Raw genomic sequence first — 19316 nt, 5'->3', positions numbered from 1 at the left:
CATATTAAGAATCTTTAATATTCTTCAAACATATATCACTTTACACAAAATTCCGTATGAGTTAATTCATTGAGTTTAATTAATTTAAGTATTTTTCACAACACTGAAAAGTTCAACAGCTAGTTAATGCACAAATATCAGAACATGAAAATGACTCAGAAGAGTCCAAGTTAGTGATCACACTGAGTGTAGTTGGTAAGACAAACAAATAGTAAAAAAGATGGAAAGTCTATCTGGTTGGTAAAATCATTTTCCTGTAAATACTGAAAGAGATTCTCTGCAGTCAGGTGTTTAAACATGATTCATTAAACAAAATGGCAGTAACTTACAAATGAGCAAGCGAACAGCAATGTGTAACTACTACAGACTAAATGTCAGGGGACCATTTTCCTAACTTAATTACCTTACAGCTGCATTTTGTAGAGATGAGAATTTTTGAGATCTAGATTACAGTTATATGTATTTCTAAATAATGACAAAGACAGACGGTTAGATAAGAACTGTAAAAAAGGAATGTTATGCATTGATTAAGCTTGCACCAATAACTGTTAGTTGCCCTGGAATACACTATTACTTAATACTTAGCTTGTTAGCAGGGTGTAAAGGATATTTCTCTGCTTTCTTTTTGTCTTTGGGGCAGGACACACAGAAATCTGTTTTTAGCCTTAAGTAAAAACATATGATTCTTTTCCCTGAGTCTGTTATCTAAGCAATGGGTGAAAGAGTCAATGTACTACTACCTTTCTCCTGCTCATTCCCACTCCCTTTGCCAGATACTAGGGGAGAAGCAGGCATGTACCTAAGAAATACCAGGAGTCTGGTCAACCCCGACAGACTAGGAATGGTTATTTTTGGTACTTCTAAATGATGAAATGGGGACGAGGCTTAATTAAGCTCTTGCAGTTTGGAAAACACACTCTCAACTACTGTTAATTCTTCTTTAAGATGTATAAATATGAATGTACACAATTTCCAAAAGAACAGAAGTGCCTTTTCTATCTTTGCATAAATGTTTTGAGGTGACTTCCATGCCTTCAACACTGACAGCTGTGATTTTCTAAGGGACTGAAGGAAATCTGTGATTTAAGTGAGCTAAATCTTAAAAATAGACACTGCAACAACTAACACTTACAGAAGAGGAATCCAGAAGCCCCAGAATTATACAAGTATCTCAACCATGTCCAGAAAGAGCTGGGTTCCACAGAACAGGGTAAAAAAGTCATCATGAGGAACAAATCACTGACCGTAGAGACTGAAATTACATTCCCACTCCTTTCTAGGGTTTACATTTGGGGAGGTAGCTTGCTTTCCCTAAGAACTAGGGGCATGTTCCCCCACTGGGCTATCTAGAGCTGTGCAGGTGAGCACTGAGCATCTCCTTTGCTTTGATGAGTGCAGTTTCAGCTGGTGTTTCCATGTGAGGAGGCACCCCTTTCCCTTCCCAAGCAGTGCTCTCTTGGGTAACCGATCTGGAGGTGGGGATGATGATGTAGAAGTTGGTATCATCTACTTGATATGTCTGCGGGGAATGGCACCCACCACTGGTCTGTTCTCCAATGATGAGAGCTCTGCCCAGCCTCTTCATTATGTATACAAACTCCTCAGCAGCCCCAGCTGTCACAGCACTGGTAAGGATTATTAGCCCCTTCTGAGAGCCATACCTCTCCCCTGTGGGATAGCACAAAAAAGTCAGAAATTAATCCATTTTCAGATATTTGTTTGCATAATGGAGCAAGAGGGGCCAAGATACAACACACTTCATTTCCTACCTGCTATTAACAATTAAATAAGTTTGGAAATATACTTCGTACCTATGATGGTATTAAAGCACTTTTTACGCTAGCCCAGCCTCTATACTGTAAGAAAGACTATTGCTCTACATGGTACTCTTGTGCCATCAATTCCTGGTTATAAGCTCCAGCAGCTGGGAGGCCAGCTCATGGTTACTACTGCTGGCTATTCGTGTCTTTGACTTTTACAGGAGCTCTAGATCCCTCAAACAAGTGGGAAAGGGAGGTGAAGAAAGTAACATTTTCCACTGCTCCGGCAGGAATACTCAAAGCTCAGCCAGCATCATCTTCAGTTTCACTCTCATCCCTGCTCTAGGAATATGGGTGTCATAGAGCTTGGCCTGCAAACTATGCAGGCAACGTTTTATGAAATTACAATTATAGTGGTTTCCCACAGGCTTTTTATAGTCTATAAATGGAACCTGTTGCAGGGCCTTTGTCCTAAACCCTTCAACAAATACCCCTTTATTATTAGGATCGAGCCAAGTTATCTCATTTTCTTACATAAACCAGCTGACAGGAGTAGAGGTTTTTTGCACCTTATTTTCAGTATGTCTGAATATGCTAGATACTTTTTGAGTGCTTAGTTCCTTTGAAAAACTGATCAGTGTGTCATAGCTGAGACCTGATAACTTGAAAACTAAATTGCTCTAAAAATGTCATTCTTAAAGTAAGTTACAGTATGACATATAATTCTCATACTAATCTGTAAGAGAGGGGCCAATAGCATGGTAATTAATTTCCACATCATCTTTGCTCTTCTCATTTCACTATAGATGTAATATCCATTAGAAGACCCTTTTCACAGTATATATATATATATAATACAGGACCAGATCCAGCTGCTTTGAAGTTAATATGAGTCTGCCTGTTCTTTTTGACGGGAACTGGAATGTGCCCATAGTAATCATATCCTTAGCACCTCCCACCTCTGAATGCCTGGGAAAATAGATGGACCCTGCAGCCCGTGACAAAGTTTAACCATTTCAGCGTGATCCAAGCCAATAATTGCAGACAACATTGTCACACCTTTTTTGGTACTGTCTTAGCTTTAAAGGGGAAAAAAAATAAAACCAATGTTTAAAGCTCTTTAGCACTCTAACTGCACTTTATGAGCACTGGAGAGCTCTGTTCCTGCATGTTGCAGCACCCTTTCAACTTTCACAAACTGTGGGGCAGGGTTGTGTGTGCGCGCGTGTGTGATACATTGCCAGATGTTCCAAACTGACTCAAATGTGCAAAATTCAGTGCTTTTCTTTCTCTCTTGCATTATCTGGATAAACTGGGCCATTGTGAGTATTTCCATCTACTGAAATAGTGGATTACACAGGTAGACAGTGAGGAGCTGCATATAAAACTATGTGTGAGTATTGGAAGAGATATTACTAGAAGTCTAGGCAGCACAGGATTTATTTTTAATTTTGGCAACTTTTAAAAGCAACAAGTCACAACTGTTGTACACAGTATTCAGCTAAACTTCTGGGGACCAGTTTACAAACTGCCATGCTTAACATACACTATTCCTAGGAGCAATAAACTATTATTTATAAATGGCATTGAGGGACATGGCTGAAACTAATTTTCTTTTTTTTTAAACATTCTCTGCCCAGCTTGAGCTAATCATGGCAGATGCTTTCAGCAAATGAGTTATCGTGTCTAATGGCTCACTTTAAAATACACAAGGAGGGACATCTGAAATGAAAAGCTACGCTAAAAAGAAATTGTCACATTACCTTTGACCTGTGGCTGGGTCCATATTTCCTTTACTGAGTCACTGGGCCTGTCATAAACTTTGTCCAAGAGAATTTGGCGTCCTTCATCAAAGAAGTATGAGCATAGAATTGCTATGGAAGTGGTGGAGCCTCCAATATTGTACCTTTTCAAAACCAAAAAATAGTAAGGAAGCAGTTGAAAATTTGTGGCAGACAGTAAATCTCCCTTCCAAGTATTGTTCCTTAACATCAGTACTGAAAGAACTTATGGCTACATTTTGATACATTTACATTCATTCTCCTCTATCAGCATTTGCATATTCATCATAGAAACAAAATCCTGTCTAAGAGTTTTGGACTGTTATTGCCCACAAATGACTTCAAAAGCAAACATAAAACTGAATTGTCTATTTTTTATTCAATCTGGAAAAAATTCAGAAAGCAAGCAAAGACTCTTCATCTGAAAAGAAACATCAGATCCTTGTTATTATTCTACTCGGAATAACCCATGCTGTTACTGACATAGGCAGCATAAGTAAATACCTAAAACCTTACATATATGTAGATGTTTGTAAAGTTGTTGTGTTCTTATTTCCTGCTGCACACAATGAGAATACTTGGTGTTTGGCACTTCATAAGATCAGTTCATTCCTTTTGGTGCCTAAAGATTGCTTTAGCTGTGTCATTTAGGACAGCCGTGTTTAAAAACATCATTTGTAGCTTAACTTCATACCAGTCTCTGAAGATTAAATTCACTGAAGAACCTAAGCATCATTGGAGAACCCCTGCTATGAATACACACAATGGAATACCAAATCATTTTTTGTTTATCACTTTTCACTAATACTAGAGCACATACAGCACTGGAAATGTTTGTACTTTGCTTACTAGTAGGAGATAGATACAGTGCTTTCCTGCAGCTGATGTTAGGAATGCCTGGCACAGACATTCCAGCAAAAACCTGCTAGAAAACGAGTTTTGCTCAGTCCAGTCTGTAAGTTTTTACTTCCAGAAATGGAGTACGTAGTCCAGGAGGTCTCTGTGCCAAAGAGTGAAGCTACCTGTTTATGCTGCAGCATTTGGGAGCTGTATGCTGTATTCACGCTCTTGACTGGTGAGAACTGAAATAAGCCTTTTCAGTGTGTCCCAGGTAACGCTGTGCTGCCAGGAGCTCCTGCTGCTGCTGCGCAGCCCAGGAGGCAGCTAGACCCAGCAGAGCCCAGTTTCCTGCAGCTGCCATCATGGCTGAAGTGAGTGGCAAGCAGGCAGCTAAAGCAATGCTGGAGAGCTCTTCCTGGGACGCCGGCAGATAGTGAACCTGCGGAAACTTTAGTCAGTAATGACTGAGAAGTTGTTAGAATTTTAGCTTAACTTTTGGACGCAAGTCCTTCCTTCATTACAGACTTCTTGTGTGACATTGGGGAGGCTGTTTAGTTTATAAGCATCTCTTCTCAGTGCTGTGAAGGTTAAAAATACGAAGTTTGTGAGTGGCACAGCTGTTCCACAAAGGCGAGAGACATTATGCCTTATGGTTAATTCCATGCAAAATCGAAATTATCAAAATATGAAATGTATGAGTGGCCCAGCTGTGTTCCAGGGAGGAAAAGTTGTAAGATGAGAAACATTATTCATTGTAGTTAATCCCATGCAAAATTGAAATTATCAGCCTTCCCTTAAAATCTTAAGATTGGTTTAGGGAGAATTTCAAAAGTTAAAATGTTTGGAGTTATCTTCTATATGCCTTCACAGACTGGGTCTTTTGTGTGCACTGAAAAGGCTGGAAATACATTAAATAAAAACAAACCAAAGCAACCCAAGAAAAAAACCCGAGACCATCTGCTACCTGGGGCATGACTTCACCTTTGTTGTTTTATTGCTCCTGGCCCTGATATAAATGGGTGAAACTCATGAAACTCTTGGGTTTCAGCTGGGAGAGAGTTAATTTTCTTCTCAGTAGCTGGTGCAGTGCTGTGTTTTGGATTTGGTGCGAGAATAATGTTGATAACAGATGTTTTTAGCTGTTGCTGGGAAATGTTTATACTATGTCAAGGACTTTTCAGTTTCTCAGGCCCTGCCAGTGAGAAGGCTGGAGGGGCACAAGAAACTGGGAGGGGACACAGCCAGGACAGCTGAACCAAACTAGCCAAAGGGGTATTCCGTACCACAGAACATCACACTCTGTATATAAACTGGGGGGAGTTGGTTGTGGCTTGATGAGAGCTGCTTGGGGACTGGCTGGGCCTTGGTCAGCAGGTGGTGAGCAATTCTATTGTGCATCACTTTTTTTTTTTTTCTCCCTTCCCTTTGGATTTTATTCCTCTCCTCCCTCATTTTCATTAAAATTGTTGTCATTATAATTCTTATTATTGTTTTGGGTTTTTACCCTCCTATTTTATTTTACTTTAAATATTAAATTGTTCTTGTCTCAACCCTTGAGTTTTACATTTCTTTCTGATTCTCCTCCCCACCCCTCTGTGTGGTGGTAGGGGAGTGAGTGAGTAGTACTTAGCTTCTGGCTGGGGTTAAACCATGACATACAAGTTTTAGGTTGGGAGAAAACCGGGGCAAGAAAGAAGAAAGTCCCAGTCCTGTCTCAAGTCTTGGAGGATGGTGGTGCCTTTGCTGAATTTTAATTCAGTCATAGGTGTGTTTTGTTGGTTGCTGCACTCCCCCTCTGGGCTCACATAGTGAGATCTCTGCTCTCATCACCATGCACTTTTCCTGCACGTGCTCTAAATCCTAGAAGAAGATTAATTTACCAAATATTGAGACACCCATGATGGCAATGAACATAAATGGTTCTAGCATTAAACCCGAGTTCTTACAAAGGCCTTCTTTTCTTTAGTTTATATTTGTAATTCTGGGCTTACAAACATTAGCTCTGGACCAAGACAAGGGAACAACAGAGTTACCTAAATATTGTATGGGAAAATTGTTTGATATTCATCTGCTTTGATAGCTGGTGACAAATGGATACCATCTTCTGACTCATAAGATTTGGAGCATTGTTGACACACTGGAGTGTACAACAGAATCCTAAGTTGAGAGCAGGCATATGATGCTGTAGCCTGTTGCTGCAGGGTTTAGGAGTGCTATGGTATCTTTAAGCCACCTTTGTGCTCTGTGCACAAGGGTTATTCTGTAAAGGGCTGATTGCCCAGGACAATTTAGTGCTGTAGATATAGCAAAATAGATGTTATAACACAGCTTATGCATGGTCTTGTTTTTTGACTGTTCAATCACTTGACCACTGCCTGCAGTAAAAGATTTAATTAAGCCATATATATATATAATTAATACAAGGCACATGCACAGTTAGATTAGAAAGAAATCAGGGGAAGAAAATAAATGTGTCATCCAGGATTGTGTTCTACAAGACATTCCCTAAATTTGCCTATTTATTTCTAAATATCTGAAGTGATGGTACAACTTATCTTGAGATATACTTCTAGACTGTTATTGTTTTCCTTGGCTGTTTTCCTTTTCTCATTTTATCCCAGCAAAGTTAGTCTGTAAACAGGACAGTAACCCATGTAAAGCTGTAAATTCACTGTTACAAATAAAACACTGCTTTGAACGAGCTTTGGTTATTTGCCATTCAAAGGTTTACCTCATGTCTATGATTAATGCATCTGTGTGAACAATTTTCTTCCAAACATGCTCTACCAGTAGGTCAGACACCTGGGTTAGAAGTTCACAGTCTCCAAACATATCAAATCTCAGATAGCCGATGTTGTTTCCAAATACATTTGTGTGGAATGAAAATTTAATCAGATCTTCAAATACTTCTGGGGAAGGGATCTGAAAGAGTTTGGAAAAACAAAACAAATCATTTTCTGGCACTGATAGCTTGGCACAAGATTTAAAAAGAATATTTGGGTCAACTTTAGTCCAGGTGGGACATAAGTGAGTAATGTGACCAAGTTTGAAGAACATAATAAATTATATTAAGATTCTTGCATATTAAACATAGATTAACATTGGCTGCTGCATAGTTTGCCCAGTATAGGGCACATCAATAGCACACCCAGAACCTAGATCAGGCACATATTTGTCAAGGCTGTTTATTTTTGAAAAATACAGGAATTTCCTTAGAACAAAGAGGCTGAGAAGGCTACAAGAACTAACCTGCAGCATAGGCAGCTACCCCAGACCTGCCACCCAGCCCACTTGTTTCCTTTAGCAGCTCTTTCTAAATAAGGCACTTGGGACATTTATAATCTCTTGATTTGCCTCGGCTGACAAAGAGCTTCTGGCTACAGGTGGGATTGCCCCAGCCCCTCTTAATGAGCAAGTCCCTGTGACAGTCAGGAGCCTGATGTGTTGGACATGTGCTAGGATATTCATGAGGTGGATGTGTTAAATCTCTTATTTGGTGACCATGTGCCTGGACTCTCACGTGTTAGGCTGTGATTAGTTTAATTTTGTTTAGTTTTTGTTATTAAACAGCAGGCATTTTTTTAATAGCAACGTGTAGCCAACTAATAAAATTACCCTAGTAACCCCTATGTGCATTGAGACATAATGTGCTTTTATTGCCAAACTTCTGTCTTGCATGCATGTACCTGAAAACAAAAGATTCTCCTTCAGCTTAATGAGATAAGGCTTTGGGATGTATATGACTTATGTGACCTTCAGCAATTTGGCTTTTTCTCCTCAGGGTTGCTGTGAAAATGGTATTATATTTGCTTTTTAATCAGTTGCCCTCTGCCATAGCTCAGTCCCAGACAATACATACTTTTACACCTAAAAGAACAAGGAATCAGCAGTGAACCATGTTCTAAAGGGTGCTCTCCCAGCCTGCACCATGCCACAGAATTTGGGAGGCATTTGGGCTCTCTGCAACTGTAGAGGAGTCAGGCAGCCTCCTGCCCTACATGTGCTCTGGTCTGGGGTTGTGCTCCCGCCAAAAGTAGGTCTGCCACAGCAGAAAGAGGGTTTCCAAAGGTGTGTGAATGTAGCTGTACTTGACAAAGCTCAAGCACTTTACATTTACCTGGGGGAAAATTTCCCACCACATCACACTTCTGGCTGCCCTGGGTTACTTTATCATTCAGTGCCTTCTGTATGTCAAAGCTGCCAAAATTTCAAACATTAATTCAAAAGCCCTGTTTGCCAGTAGTTGTTGATCTGATGGTAAAAGCCAACCCTGCTGAGTCTTTTTCTGTACCCTTCTTTCTCACTGTACCTTGTGAAAATAGCCATCATATCTGGACTGTAAACGTATCAGTCCAGCACTACTGAGTTTGTCATTTCCAATCTACTTCCCAGTGACAGCAATGCTACTTGATCTGCCCACTGTAGTTTGATTAACAAATCACAGTTTTGAAGAATATATCCAACATGCATTGCACTGTTCTGACAGAGCTTGTATCTAGTTCAGAGGTACTGGTCCCCCCAGGAGAAAAAAAGTCATCACTCATTGGTAACATCTAGAAATAAAATTGATGTATTAGTCTCAGCCACTTACTAATGATATTTTAACTGAACACGCAGATTTCTTAGCTCTTTTTCCAACAATAATTGCTAGATGCATACACATAAGCATATTGATTCAGAATAACCTCCCTGTCTATATCTGGTAATTTTTCTTTCTACTTGTTCTTTTACTGTGCTGCATCACATCTTCATTCGCTGAGGACTTCAGTACTTGCTAACAGTGTTGCTAACTCTTGGAAATTCATTATAGATTTCAAGGTGGGCAGGTTGCTTTTAAAGCCTAAGGTCTTATGGGGTAAAATGAATATGTGAGGATCTCAAAGAAACTCTTCATCTTCATGGCTGCAGGAAAAGGTATGAAAACATATCCATTCTAAAGGCTCTAAGACCAGAAGTCAGATGAAAGGCACTCAGAAGGTATTTTTTTGTGGGGAGGGGGAAGCCTCCTGGTTTATAAGCAAAAGAGGGGAGGAGGCTAGGACTGACAGTAGAGCTACTATCCTGGAAAACTGCAGCTGCATGACACTGACACGTGGGCCATGTGCTGCTGGTACCTAAGGAAGTAAGTGTAGCTTCAGAAAGCAACAGTGTGCTCTACTTTGAAAAGCAGCGTTCTGTTTGCAGGCCAAGGACAAGCTGGGACAGGATGCAGCTGAAAGTAAGATCAGTCAGGCGTTGTTTACATACAAATAACTTGATGTTAAATATAAACCCTCAGGTGCCTTAGTAATGTGGCTAAACTAAAGGACGTCCAAGCTAACACCGCTTAAGCCAAGGAAGAATAAGTTTTTCATTAGCTACATAGGGTCTCCAGCCCTATTCTGCAGTCTTCTTCTACAGGTGAGTGGTCTAACTGGAACAAGTGATGTGACACAAAATCACATCCTAAAGGACCTAAAATGCTGCCCTAGGACTCATGCATGGAGTTTCATTCCTGGTTCTGCTACCGACACATACCCCAACCATGGGCAAACTACTTTTCCAGCTGTGCCTCTCTTTCCTTCTTTTCTCCCCTTTTACCTCTCCCCTAAGTTGTTTTGTCTATTTAGATGGAAACTATTTTCATAGCTGATTTTGTGCTGACCATTGAAACGTAACCCTGATTTCCATTAAGGCTGCTAAAGCTGTCAACTGCCAACTGTTAAAATATTATCAGCTAATACCCTTGTGTCATTGCAAATCCTGAGACGGGTTAAAGAACCATGAGATCTTGGGGGCTGGGTGGCGGGGTTGTGCCTTTCTTTCTTAGAATGTCGTTTGGGTTCCTTGTGTACCCTCACAGGTGGGAATGGAACTGTCCATGCTAGTAGGTCCCCCGGCTCAAGGACTGAGCAGTATCAGCTATATCCCTGACAGCCCACTCTCACTTGCTCTCAAAATCATCCATATCACTGGGTGATTTCCAGGCAATCCAGTCTAGTACGTCACTAGCCTTACTATTACAAAGATGTTTTTAACATCCAGTGTAAACAGTCTAAGTTCACTACTTTCTACAGTTTAAGTGCATTACTTCTTGGCCTGTTTACCATGTACAAGGGAACAGATTATTCTCTTTGTGTTTGAAAGAGCCTTTTACGTATCTGAAGACTGTTTTCATGTCTCCTCAGTTTTCTTCTCTCTGGAATAAACAACTCAAATCTTTTAAACCTTTTCAAGATGACTCTTCAATCTTCACTTTATTCCCGCTCCTCTTTTCTGCTGTCTCCCCACTTGAGCCGTATCTTTCCAGAAAAGCATTGCCCAAGAATGTGCATAGTATACTCTAGCTGAATTTTCTTTAGAGCTGAATGTAGCAGAAGAATTCACATATCTTACTAATTATATTCCTCCTTATCCATTCCAGTTTGATGATTGTTACATTTTACTGCAACAACCTGACTCTATCGACTTGTGTTCAGCTTATAAACTGAAGAACGCATATACTTTTGTACAGGACTCCCTCTAAACAAGCTATTTTCCTCCAAGAGTTGTGCAGTCTATTACTATCACCGTAGAAACTGTGTAAGAATCCTGCATGTGTTCTTATTTAACCTCAGTTTTCCAGAACTGTAGCTTTGAATTCTAATCCTGCCCTCCATTGCACCAAGACAGCCAGGATGGGGGTGTTACCACAAGCAAAAGCTGAAATCCTCTGGGACAGTGCTCTGGAAAGGATTAAAAGAAGTTACTTAAGGCTCTCAGTCCCCAATGCGGGAGTGCAGGGCAGAGGGAGAAGCTGTACTTTCACTCTGCAAAGGGGGCACTGCACAGCAGTGTGTAAGCCTGCTCTGACAATACACAGCTTGTAACATACTCATTGCCAGCCAGTGAGAAGTTATTTTCTAGGCAGTGCCCTGGAAGATTAGATTTAAAAGCAAAATTTGAAATAATGATTCATGGCCAAATTTTGATTTTCATCCAAAACCCACTGAAAATCCTTAAAACTAATGGCCAAATCTACTGGAACATTAATGACAATGGAAAACAATGAGTACAAATGGATCTCTTTGGTGGGATTGCAACTGCAGACATAGCTGCATTGAGCTTGAGTATCAGGATCAGAAGATGAAAGATACTAGAAAAAGAACAAAAGCAAATAACAAAGTGTCACAATTATTTTCTGTGCCAAATACAAGAAGCAAGCATGAGTTGCAAAAGGTGAAATTTCAATGAGGGTTAAAAAGAAGATTTTTTTTGGCTTGCATAAACTTGAATAGTTTCACTGACTTTACTGTGGTTATGTTGATATAAATCAGCATCATATGGGCCCACAACATTTTTTCCCATCTGTTAGTAATAGCATTTATGTTATTATTAAAATGTTAGTGTAGCGATTTGATTATGTATCTTGACACTTGGAGGCTCAGCATTTTGATCTCACTCATTAATGAAGGGACATAAGCAAACTATACTCTTTTCTCATGAAACATCTGTGACTATTGCCTCCTTCAGCAAGTACAATACTCTGTTATAGATACATATTATTTATCTGGGAAAAGGAGGACTTCAAATGCAGGAAAAATTTATATTTATAAAGGATTCCTTGTTGTCTTTTACTCTGATCACCATTTAAAGCTGCTTATCTAAGACATTAATACAAAAATTCTCTTAGGTGTGAAGACTGCATTAAAAATATTTGGGCATTACCAAGGGGCCAAAAGAGTCACTCAGGGAGACTCTTGTCACTTAAAATTGATGTAATACATTTGCCAAATTCAGGCAGCAGTTCTTCTATAGGTTATCTACAATACTGAGATGTTTATGAACAAAGAATTTCAGTATGGAAAGGAAAGTATGACTGGAGGGGGAGAGAGGCAAACAGAAGAATGAGAAGTAGGGACTACTGAACTGTGCATCAGCAAGTTCATAGAGCTCTGCCTTATAAGCAAAATGCTATTTTCTGAGTTACAAACAATATATACAACATTTGCCTCTGGGAAGACTGACTTTGCAAAATGGCATTTATGCAGCAGACAATTCCAGCTAGCATTGACCTTGCTGTTGTGATAGAGGAGACATACTCACTATCCTGTATTATGTTCAGCAGCTATTCTAGTGTAGCAGATGCAAAGGTCTACATGCATTTCACTTGTCTGTCTCCTATGTCCCATCCCATCCTTCCTGCAGTTATCCATCATCACTTTCATTTAATTGTGATGGATCTGCTTCGCTGTCAAGGTCATTATCAGAATGATAATCCCACTGACAAGGGAAAAGGTGGCTTGGAAGGTAGTACAAGAGAAGAACTAGCCTTCAGGTTTTTGAGGAATAAAGGGGATACAGATTAAAAGAGCCACTATGTCCACGTATAAGGCTGTCAAAATTTTTTTTTTAATTTACAAATGCAATTAGTGCCACCATGTAAGCTTCACTGTAACCTTAAGGCATTTGTTCTCTGGGATACCGGTATTCCTGAAATGTTTCACAGCAAACAGCCCTCTTGGCCCTGCAAAAGCAAGGCAGGAAATTAAGGTACTTTTGCTGCCCAGTGCTTGGTGGAATGGGTAAACTTTATTTTACCTCTATCACAAGAAGAAGCCTTTACTTCAGTGACTTCGGTGTCTTTGTTCACTCACTCTCTTTCACCTTAAAATGTCTTACCACCACTCTCTTATCTCTTTGCCTCCCAATTTCCTCAAGCAATATCGGGGAATGCATATGCCTTTGGAAACCATTTTAGCCCTATAGGGACCTATGCTTCTTCTCAGTTATTTATACATTATTTCCTCTTGAAGAGTCTCACATTTGTCGTGATTTTCATCCACACTGATGGGATTTCTTACTTATGTATGTATCCCCAGCCTCTTCCAAGCATTTTGCTTGACAAAGAACTGAAGTAAACAGAGGCATTAATTAGTGTAATGGCATTTCCTCACTAGCTCTATCAGGATCAGAATTTCACGTCATGTCACAAATAAGATATTTGTCCTGTATGTACTGTTCTCAACATTCAAGTTCTGAATAAAGTAAGTAAGGTTTGAACAAGTAAAAATAGCCAACAATATCTGTTAACAGCCTTCAGTGAAAATAGTGACTAATTTGCAAGATGGGCCAACTTTGTAGAATGAGAAATTATGATGTATCACTACTGATATGTTGATAATAATTTAGCAGGGAGCTCTGTGAAAAACATCTTCAGAATGAAGTTTTCTACACCCAACAAATGTAGGAGGGAAAGACTGATGGAATAGAAAAATCCTTTAATTAATTATTTCCATTTCAGCTTAGAGGCAAAAATGGGGCAAATATCTCTTGGCTAACAAACTTGAAAAAAATGCCATCCCCTGGCAATGCTTGGACTTTGTCCTTGACCTTAGTGTTGGAGATAATACCACAAAGACCATGCCCGCTTTAAATCATGCATGCCAAAAACTTCAGAAGGTGGAAGCACACAGATTTCCTCCCCCAGGAAACATTTAATAGTTACCTGACACTTAGTATACTCTGGCTCATTGCAAAGGCAAATGCATTCTCTTCAAAAAGTAATTTTATGAGTCCCTGGAGAAAAGACGTCTGATAGCCATGTTAGAGCAGTAGCCAGAAAGGAGCTAACTCCATCCAAGAAAGGGATCAGGTTATGCTAACCCTCCCTTTAATTTGAAGATAGAATTTTAACAAGTGCTCCTGGGAGCTCCCTCCAGCACAACAATGAACAAGAAAGATTGCCAAGGCAGACCAGTGTATAAATATCCAGGCTCAGAACAAAGCACAGACTGTTATGCAAACCACACAGCAAGGGCAAAAGTAGATTATTAAAAATCAATTTCTCCCTGGGGTCACCTAACTTCCACCCAGATACTTCTTCCAAAGTATTTCTAGGTCGCTGGGAAACTGTCTGATGCTGAGCATGAGACGCAATCAGAACAACTTCCCACTGTCACTCCCAAAGAAGTTGCTTGTTATTCTGGTGTAATAGAAATCAGGTACAGCAATTTTATACAGAAAAATCCATTACAGAGTGTTTGGCTGCATGTTTTCTGGGTGTACACATTTACCCTGGTACAACCAAATCTTTCTTAAATTACAAACTCAGTTTGTAACCAGTAGGTTTCTACATTATATTATTACAGCTTGAAAAGCCATATCACTAAAAGAGAGGGGATCACAGAGACAATGAGACATCTCCCCTCTGACCACAAAGCCCTACAATATTTGCTTGTGGCAAAGGGCAACTGAAAGAGATTCACAGTCTGCAAGTTGTTGCCAAAATGCATACATCTAGAACTACCATGTACTACCACAAGCTACTATCCTGACTTGTCTTAGTGTCAGAAAGAGCCCAGCCTCCAAAACCCACTCAGGCAGTGGCTTTTCCTCTTGGTACAGGTAAATCTGGTGGGTTTATGATATGGGCTAGAAACGCGATAGAATATCTAACTCAGTGCTCTCACTCTAGCTGGCGTCAACGCAGCTGGGTACAAGAGAACTGTACCTGTTTTGGCATGTTCCCTGGGATGCTGTCCTTGGCCTGTTCAGCAATGTAGAGTAATTTGAGGTGCTTGTCATCAGAAAGAGCTTGCAACTTGGCAGTCACCTTCCTGGCTAGCTCCTCTTCTGTATTAATCCTTTTATAATTGTCTTTGTTGAAGCTCTTGGTGAGGTTAGATGCTACAACAGTCCCAATATCCACAAAAGCATAATTATCTGCCACAAGCTTGCTTACAGTTTGCAGTGTCTGTGGCACCTGGGCACGCAGATTAGCAATGTGCTGAGCTACAGCCATGGCTTCACTGGCCTGGATGGTGATGTGTGGTTCCACCCCAGACACACTCCATACTTTGCCAGTGACTGGGCTGAGCACCACTTGACTGGGGATGGAGGCATACAGGGAACTGTTAGCAACACGATAAATGCCAGCTGAGAGGGAACCACCTACTGTGGGCTCACCAATAACTGTGGCCCGGTGTAGATCCTTCATAGAGCGAGTGAAAGCTTCAGCTGCTGAGCCACTCATATGGCTTGTTAGGATGTAGATATCCTTGAGGGAGCCGTACCTCTTGCCGATGACTTGGGGGAGAGTCCACGCCTCTGTGCTGCGGGAGGTGCTACGATCAAAGACAGTGTAGAGGTGTTGCCGAGGCTCAGGCTCAAAGAAGTAGGAACAAAGTATTGGGATGGCAGTGGAGTAACCACCTGTGTTGTACCTCATGTCAATAATCATGGCATCTGTGTCCACCAGCTTGTTCCATACCATCTGCACCAGCTGAGGCCCAATGGCCTTCACTGTTTCTGCCTCAGCCATCATATCAAAGCGAAGGTAGCCCAGGTTGCCTGGCAATACCTCAATTTTGAAGAGTGCCTCAATAATGTAGCTCAGCTCCTTGGGGCTGGGAATCATGTTGGGAAACTGTTCTTCTGGTGTTGGTTCCACATGGCTGTGGAAGACATGAAGCCGATGATCCCCTGAGGCCTCCTGCAAGTCACTGGTAAGCTGGGAAGCCAATGTCTCAAAGTCTACAGCTGATCGATAACCTCCATGGGCCCGTTTGGTGCTGAGCATAGCCCTGGCCTTACCAGCCACTTCTGGGATGGCATAGTGAGCCTCTAGGAGTTGCCCAGTACCCTCCAAAAGTACTCCCATGTTCTTGTGGAAAGCTAGCACCTCTTCAGCCTTCTCCAGTGCATCCTCAGCCAACACTATGGCATCAGGAACAACTCCTCCGCCCATCCAGCTTTCCCCATGGTTGTCAATGAGGGTGATAACAGGAACTGTGACAGTTAGGCCATGGGTTATTCCCTGCCCAGGCTGCAGAAGAGGGTAGGTGCGGCTGTGTAAGAGGCTTCCTGCTGTGATCTCACCGATCACTGTGGCACGGCCCAGGGACTGCATGAGGTAAGCAAACTCCTCAGCAGCTGTAGCAGTGTGGTGACTGGTGAGCAGGTAGATGCCACGCTGAGCCCCGTAGGATTGGCCCAGCAGTTCTGCCTGGCTGTTGTGCTCCTGTGTTTGGTTGGTGCGCCTGTCATACGTTGTGAAGAGATGGACAGGGCCAGCAGCAGGATCCTGGAAATAGGAGAGTAGCACAGGCACAGCAGAGGAGGAAGGGCCCCCAGGGTTGTAACGCAGGTCCATGATCAAGTTCTCTGTATTTTGGAGAGGCTCCCACACTTTATGGACAATGTAAGGTCCCAGCTTAGCAAGCACAGAGGCATCTGCAAACTCATCGAAGCGCATGTAGCCGACATTGCCTGGCAACACTGACACCTTGAAGACAGTATCCACCAAGGCATGCAGCAGTTGCTCATTGTCAGGTAAATTGGCTGCCACTGCAATTGGCCTCTCAGCAGGGGGGGCAGCAACTTTACCTGGCATCAGGACTTGGACCAATAGGCGGGGGTCTTCAGATAAGGTCTGCATCTCAGTGTTGAGCTTGGTGGCCAGGTCCTCTGCTGACCGCACAGAAGAGAAGTCAGAGGTGATCAGGTGCTGGAGCAGCGCTGGCACTCTCTCCACTAAGCTGTAATAGTCCTTTAATATGTTTGTGAGGTGCCTTAGGGTGTCAGGCACTGCTCTGCGCACTGCCAGGATGTCTAGGGATTTCTGCAAGGCTTGCTCTGCCTCAGTAGACACACATGGCATCACCCCATTCACCTCCCAGCTCTGTCCACCTCCACTCAAGGGGCTCACAGATCGTGATACAGGAACCATCATATAGAAATTGGAAGGGCCAATACGCAGCTTCTGGATGTCCAGTGAGCCCCCAGCTGTCTTCTCCCCAACAGTGATAGCCCTGTTCATGTTCTTGAGGATGTAAGCCACATCTTCAGCCACTCCTGTGGTGTGGCGGCTGATCAAAACAATGACATCCTTATCTTTGCTGTACCTCTCTCCCAACACCTTTGGCAGTGTCCATATCTCTGTGGTGGTGTTGGAAGGTCGATTGTATACAGTCTCAACATGCAGCATCTTGTCTGCTTCATGCAAGTATGAGATGATGAAGGGGAGGCCAGAAATCTGTCCCCCAGTGCTGTGACGAAGATCTATCACGAGAGCAGATGTCTCTGTCAGCGTCTTCCACACCTTGTCCACCAGAAAAGCTCCAACTTTCTGCACAACTTCCTGTCCTATGATATAATCGATCCTTAGGTAGCCAACATTGCCCTCCAGCTTGTCATACATGACCACATGCTCAATAAGACTCAGGAGTTGTTCACGAGTTGGGGAAGCCTCAGCTTCTTCTTTGGGAGCTGCATGCAGTGATGGCTCATACGAGATCACTAGTCTTGGGTCATTCAGAGCACCCTGCACTCCAGCTGTCAAGACACTGGCCAGCATTTTTGGATCTGAGATGTCCAGGATCTCCCCGCTCTTTATCGCTTGTTCAATGGCTTCTTGCATTCCTACTAGGTTTTCAGGATAGCAGTAGTTATCCAGAAGGACTTTAGCCATGTCCAGCACTAGAGCTGGCTGGAAGATTTCCTCAGCAGGTATGCTGCACATGATCAGTGCTGAAAGCAGGAAGAAATGTGTTCTGATCATTTTGTCTTTGTATGGAATAGAAAAGAAGGAAAGAAGTTGGAAGCTCTTATTGATCACGATGAATGCAGCTCTCCGATGACTCTCTGTTTGTGAATCACTCTGAAATCCCTGTGTTGAATCCAGATGCACTGAACAGATAAAAATCTTTTATCTGCATTAAACCTTTAATCTCATTAAAATGGAGTGCATCATCCGGAGTGCACCAATAGATGAAGTTCAGCTCCTTACCACTTCACAGCCCTCTTACAAAACAGTAATAAATTCAATCATCAAGGAAGATTGTTCTGGCAGTTAATTGTTTCCAAAAGGTAATGCATTGCCTGTTATAAACCCATCCTGGCTTATTCTAACAGTGGATTGCTTAAATGCAAAACTTTGATTTTAACCACAGTTAGAAGAACAGTCAATCAATCATACCATTATTTATGAAAAGCTTATACCAGGAGATTCTTCAATGACTTAGTTGTATCAATATTTAATATTTTTTCAAAAGTTGTTGACAATACATTGTCTTTGGTGTTTTTCAGTCTGAGCTGCAAAGGACTATTCTTACATTCTGTGACTAAGGGCTTCAAACAAGGAACCGCGGACATTTAGAACAGCTCATAAAATCAAAGGTAATGACAGCCTGTTAATTTCCTTGCTGAGAATTGCCAGCATTTTAAACAAGACTTGGAAATACATTTGCCTCAACATAATACAGCTAAATCTGAGGTGACTTTAATCTTCATAATTTGCACTCAATTAGGATTTACTTGTAATACCATTGAGTAACATATGGTCATGTCTGATGACAGCTCCCAGCCAATAGACTTTAGGCTCAACATACCAAAATAGAACATAGGGGGTTGTTTTCTTCTGCTTACAATACATTGGAAGACCCTATTGTATTAAGAGTTTGAAATAGGATCAGAATATACAGGATGCAGCTGCAGGCTGTACCCATGTGAGTTGTCAACATTCAGAGCTCCAGAATGACATGCCAAAGACATACAAGAACAGATTCTTGGCTATAAGTCTGAAATTGGTGGCTACCCCAGTCATTCTGCTTGCTGGAGGTAGCTGCAAGAATAGGCTAGGGAATCTGGAAAGAGCACATATTGGTATTGCTTTCAAAATGTTGCTTGACGCTATATATGAATACACGTGTAGGGAAGTCTAAAGATGGTCTCTCTACCCTTATTGGGTGCACTCTGTTGGTGTCATGCGAGTGTCATGAGTGAAGCCTGCCACTCACATGAGCAAAATTTATTACAGTCTTTCTAGGTCATACAGTTGCAGTACTAAAGGAATTTTGTGAAGTTCCTTCCTTTAAAAAGTCTGTATAGGAATAGCATTGTCTATATAAGCAGGCACTATTTCATCCCATGGTTGATTTGTATCTGTGTGTATGTAAATGTACAAATGTAAATCCAC

The 19316-nt window shown here is 41.6% G+C and overlaps 1 protein-coding gene across 1 annotated transcript; it reads right to left on the bottom strand.

Moving 5' to 3' along the window:
• Positions 1–37: 37 nt before the first annotated feature.
• RBP3 (retinol binding protein 3) lies at positions 38–18005 on the bottom strand. Its single transcript, XM_014285831.3, has 4 exons — positions 14853–18005; positions 7113–7303; positions 3524–3666; positions 38–1668 (listed from the first exon to the last, which is right to left on the bottom strand). The coding sequence occupies exons 1-4, from the start codon at positions 17898–17900 to the stop codon at positions 1343–1345; spliced, it is 3708 nt and encodes a 1235-aa protein (XP_014141306.2). The 5' UTR covers positions 17901–18005; the 3' UTR covers positions 38–1342.
• Between the last annotated feature and the right edge of the window lie 1311 nt (positions 18006–19316).

The sequence above is a fragment of the Falco cherrug genome, chromosome 9 (assembly GCF_023634085.1).
Source record: "Falco cherrug isolate bFalChe1 chromosome 9, bFalChe1.pri, whole genome shotgun sequence".
Classification (NCBI taxonomy): Eukaryota; Metazoa; Chordata; class Aves; order Falconiformes; family Falconidae; genus Falco; species Falco cherrug.
This window is presented reverse-complemented; position numbering and strand designations above follow the sequence as displayed.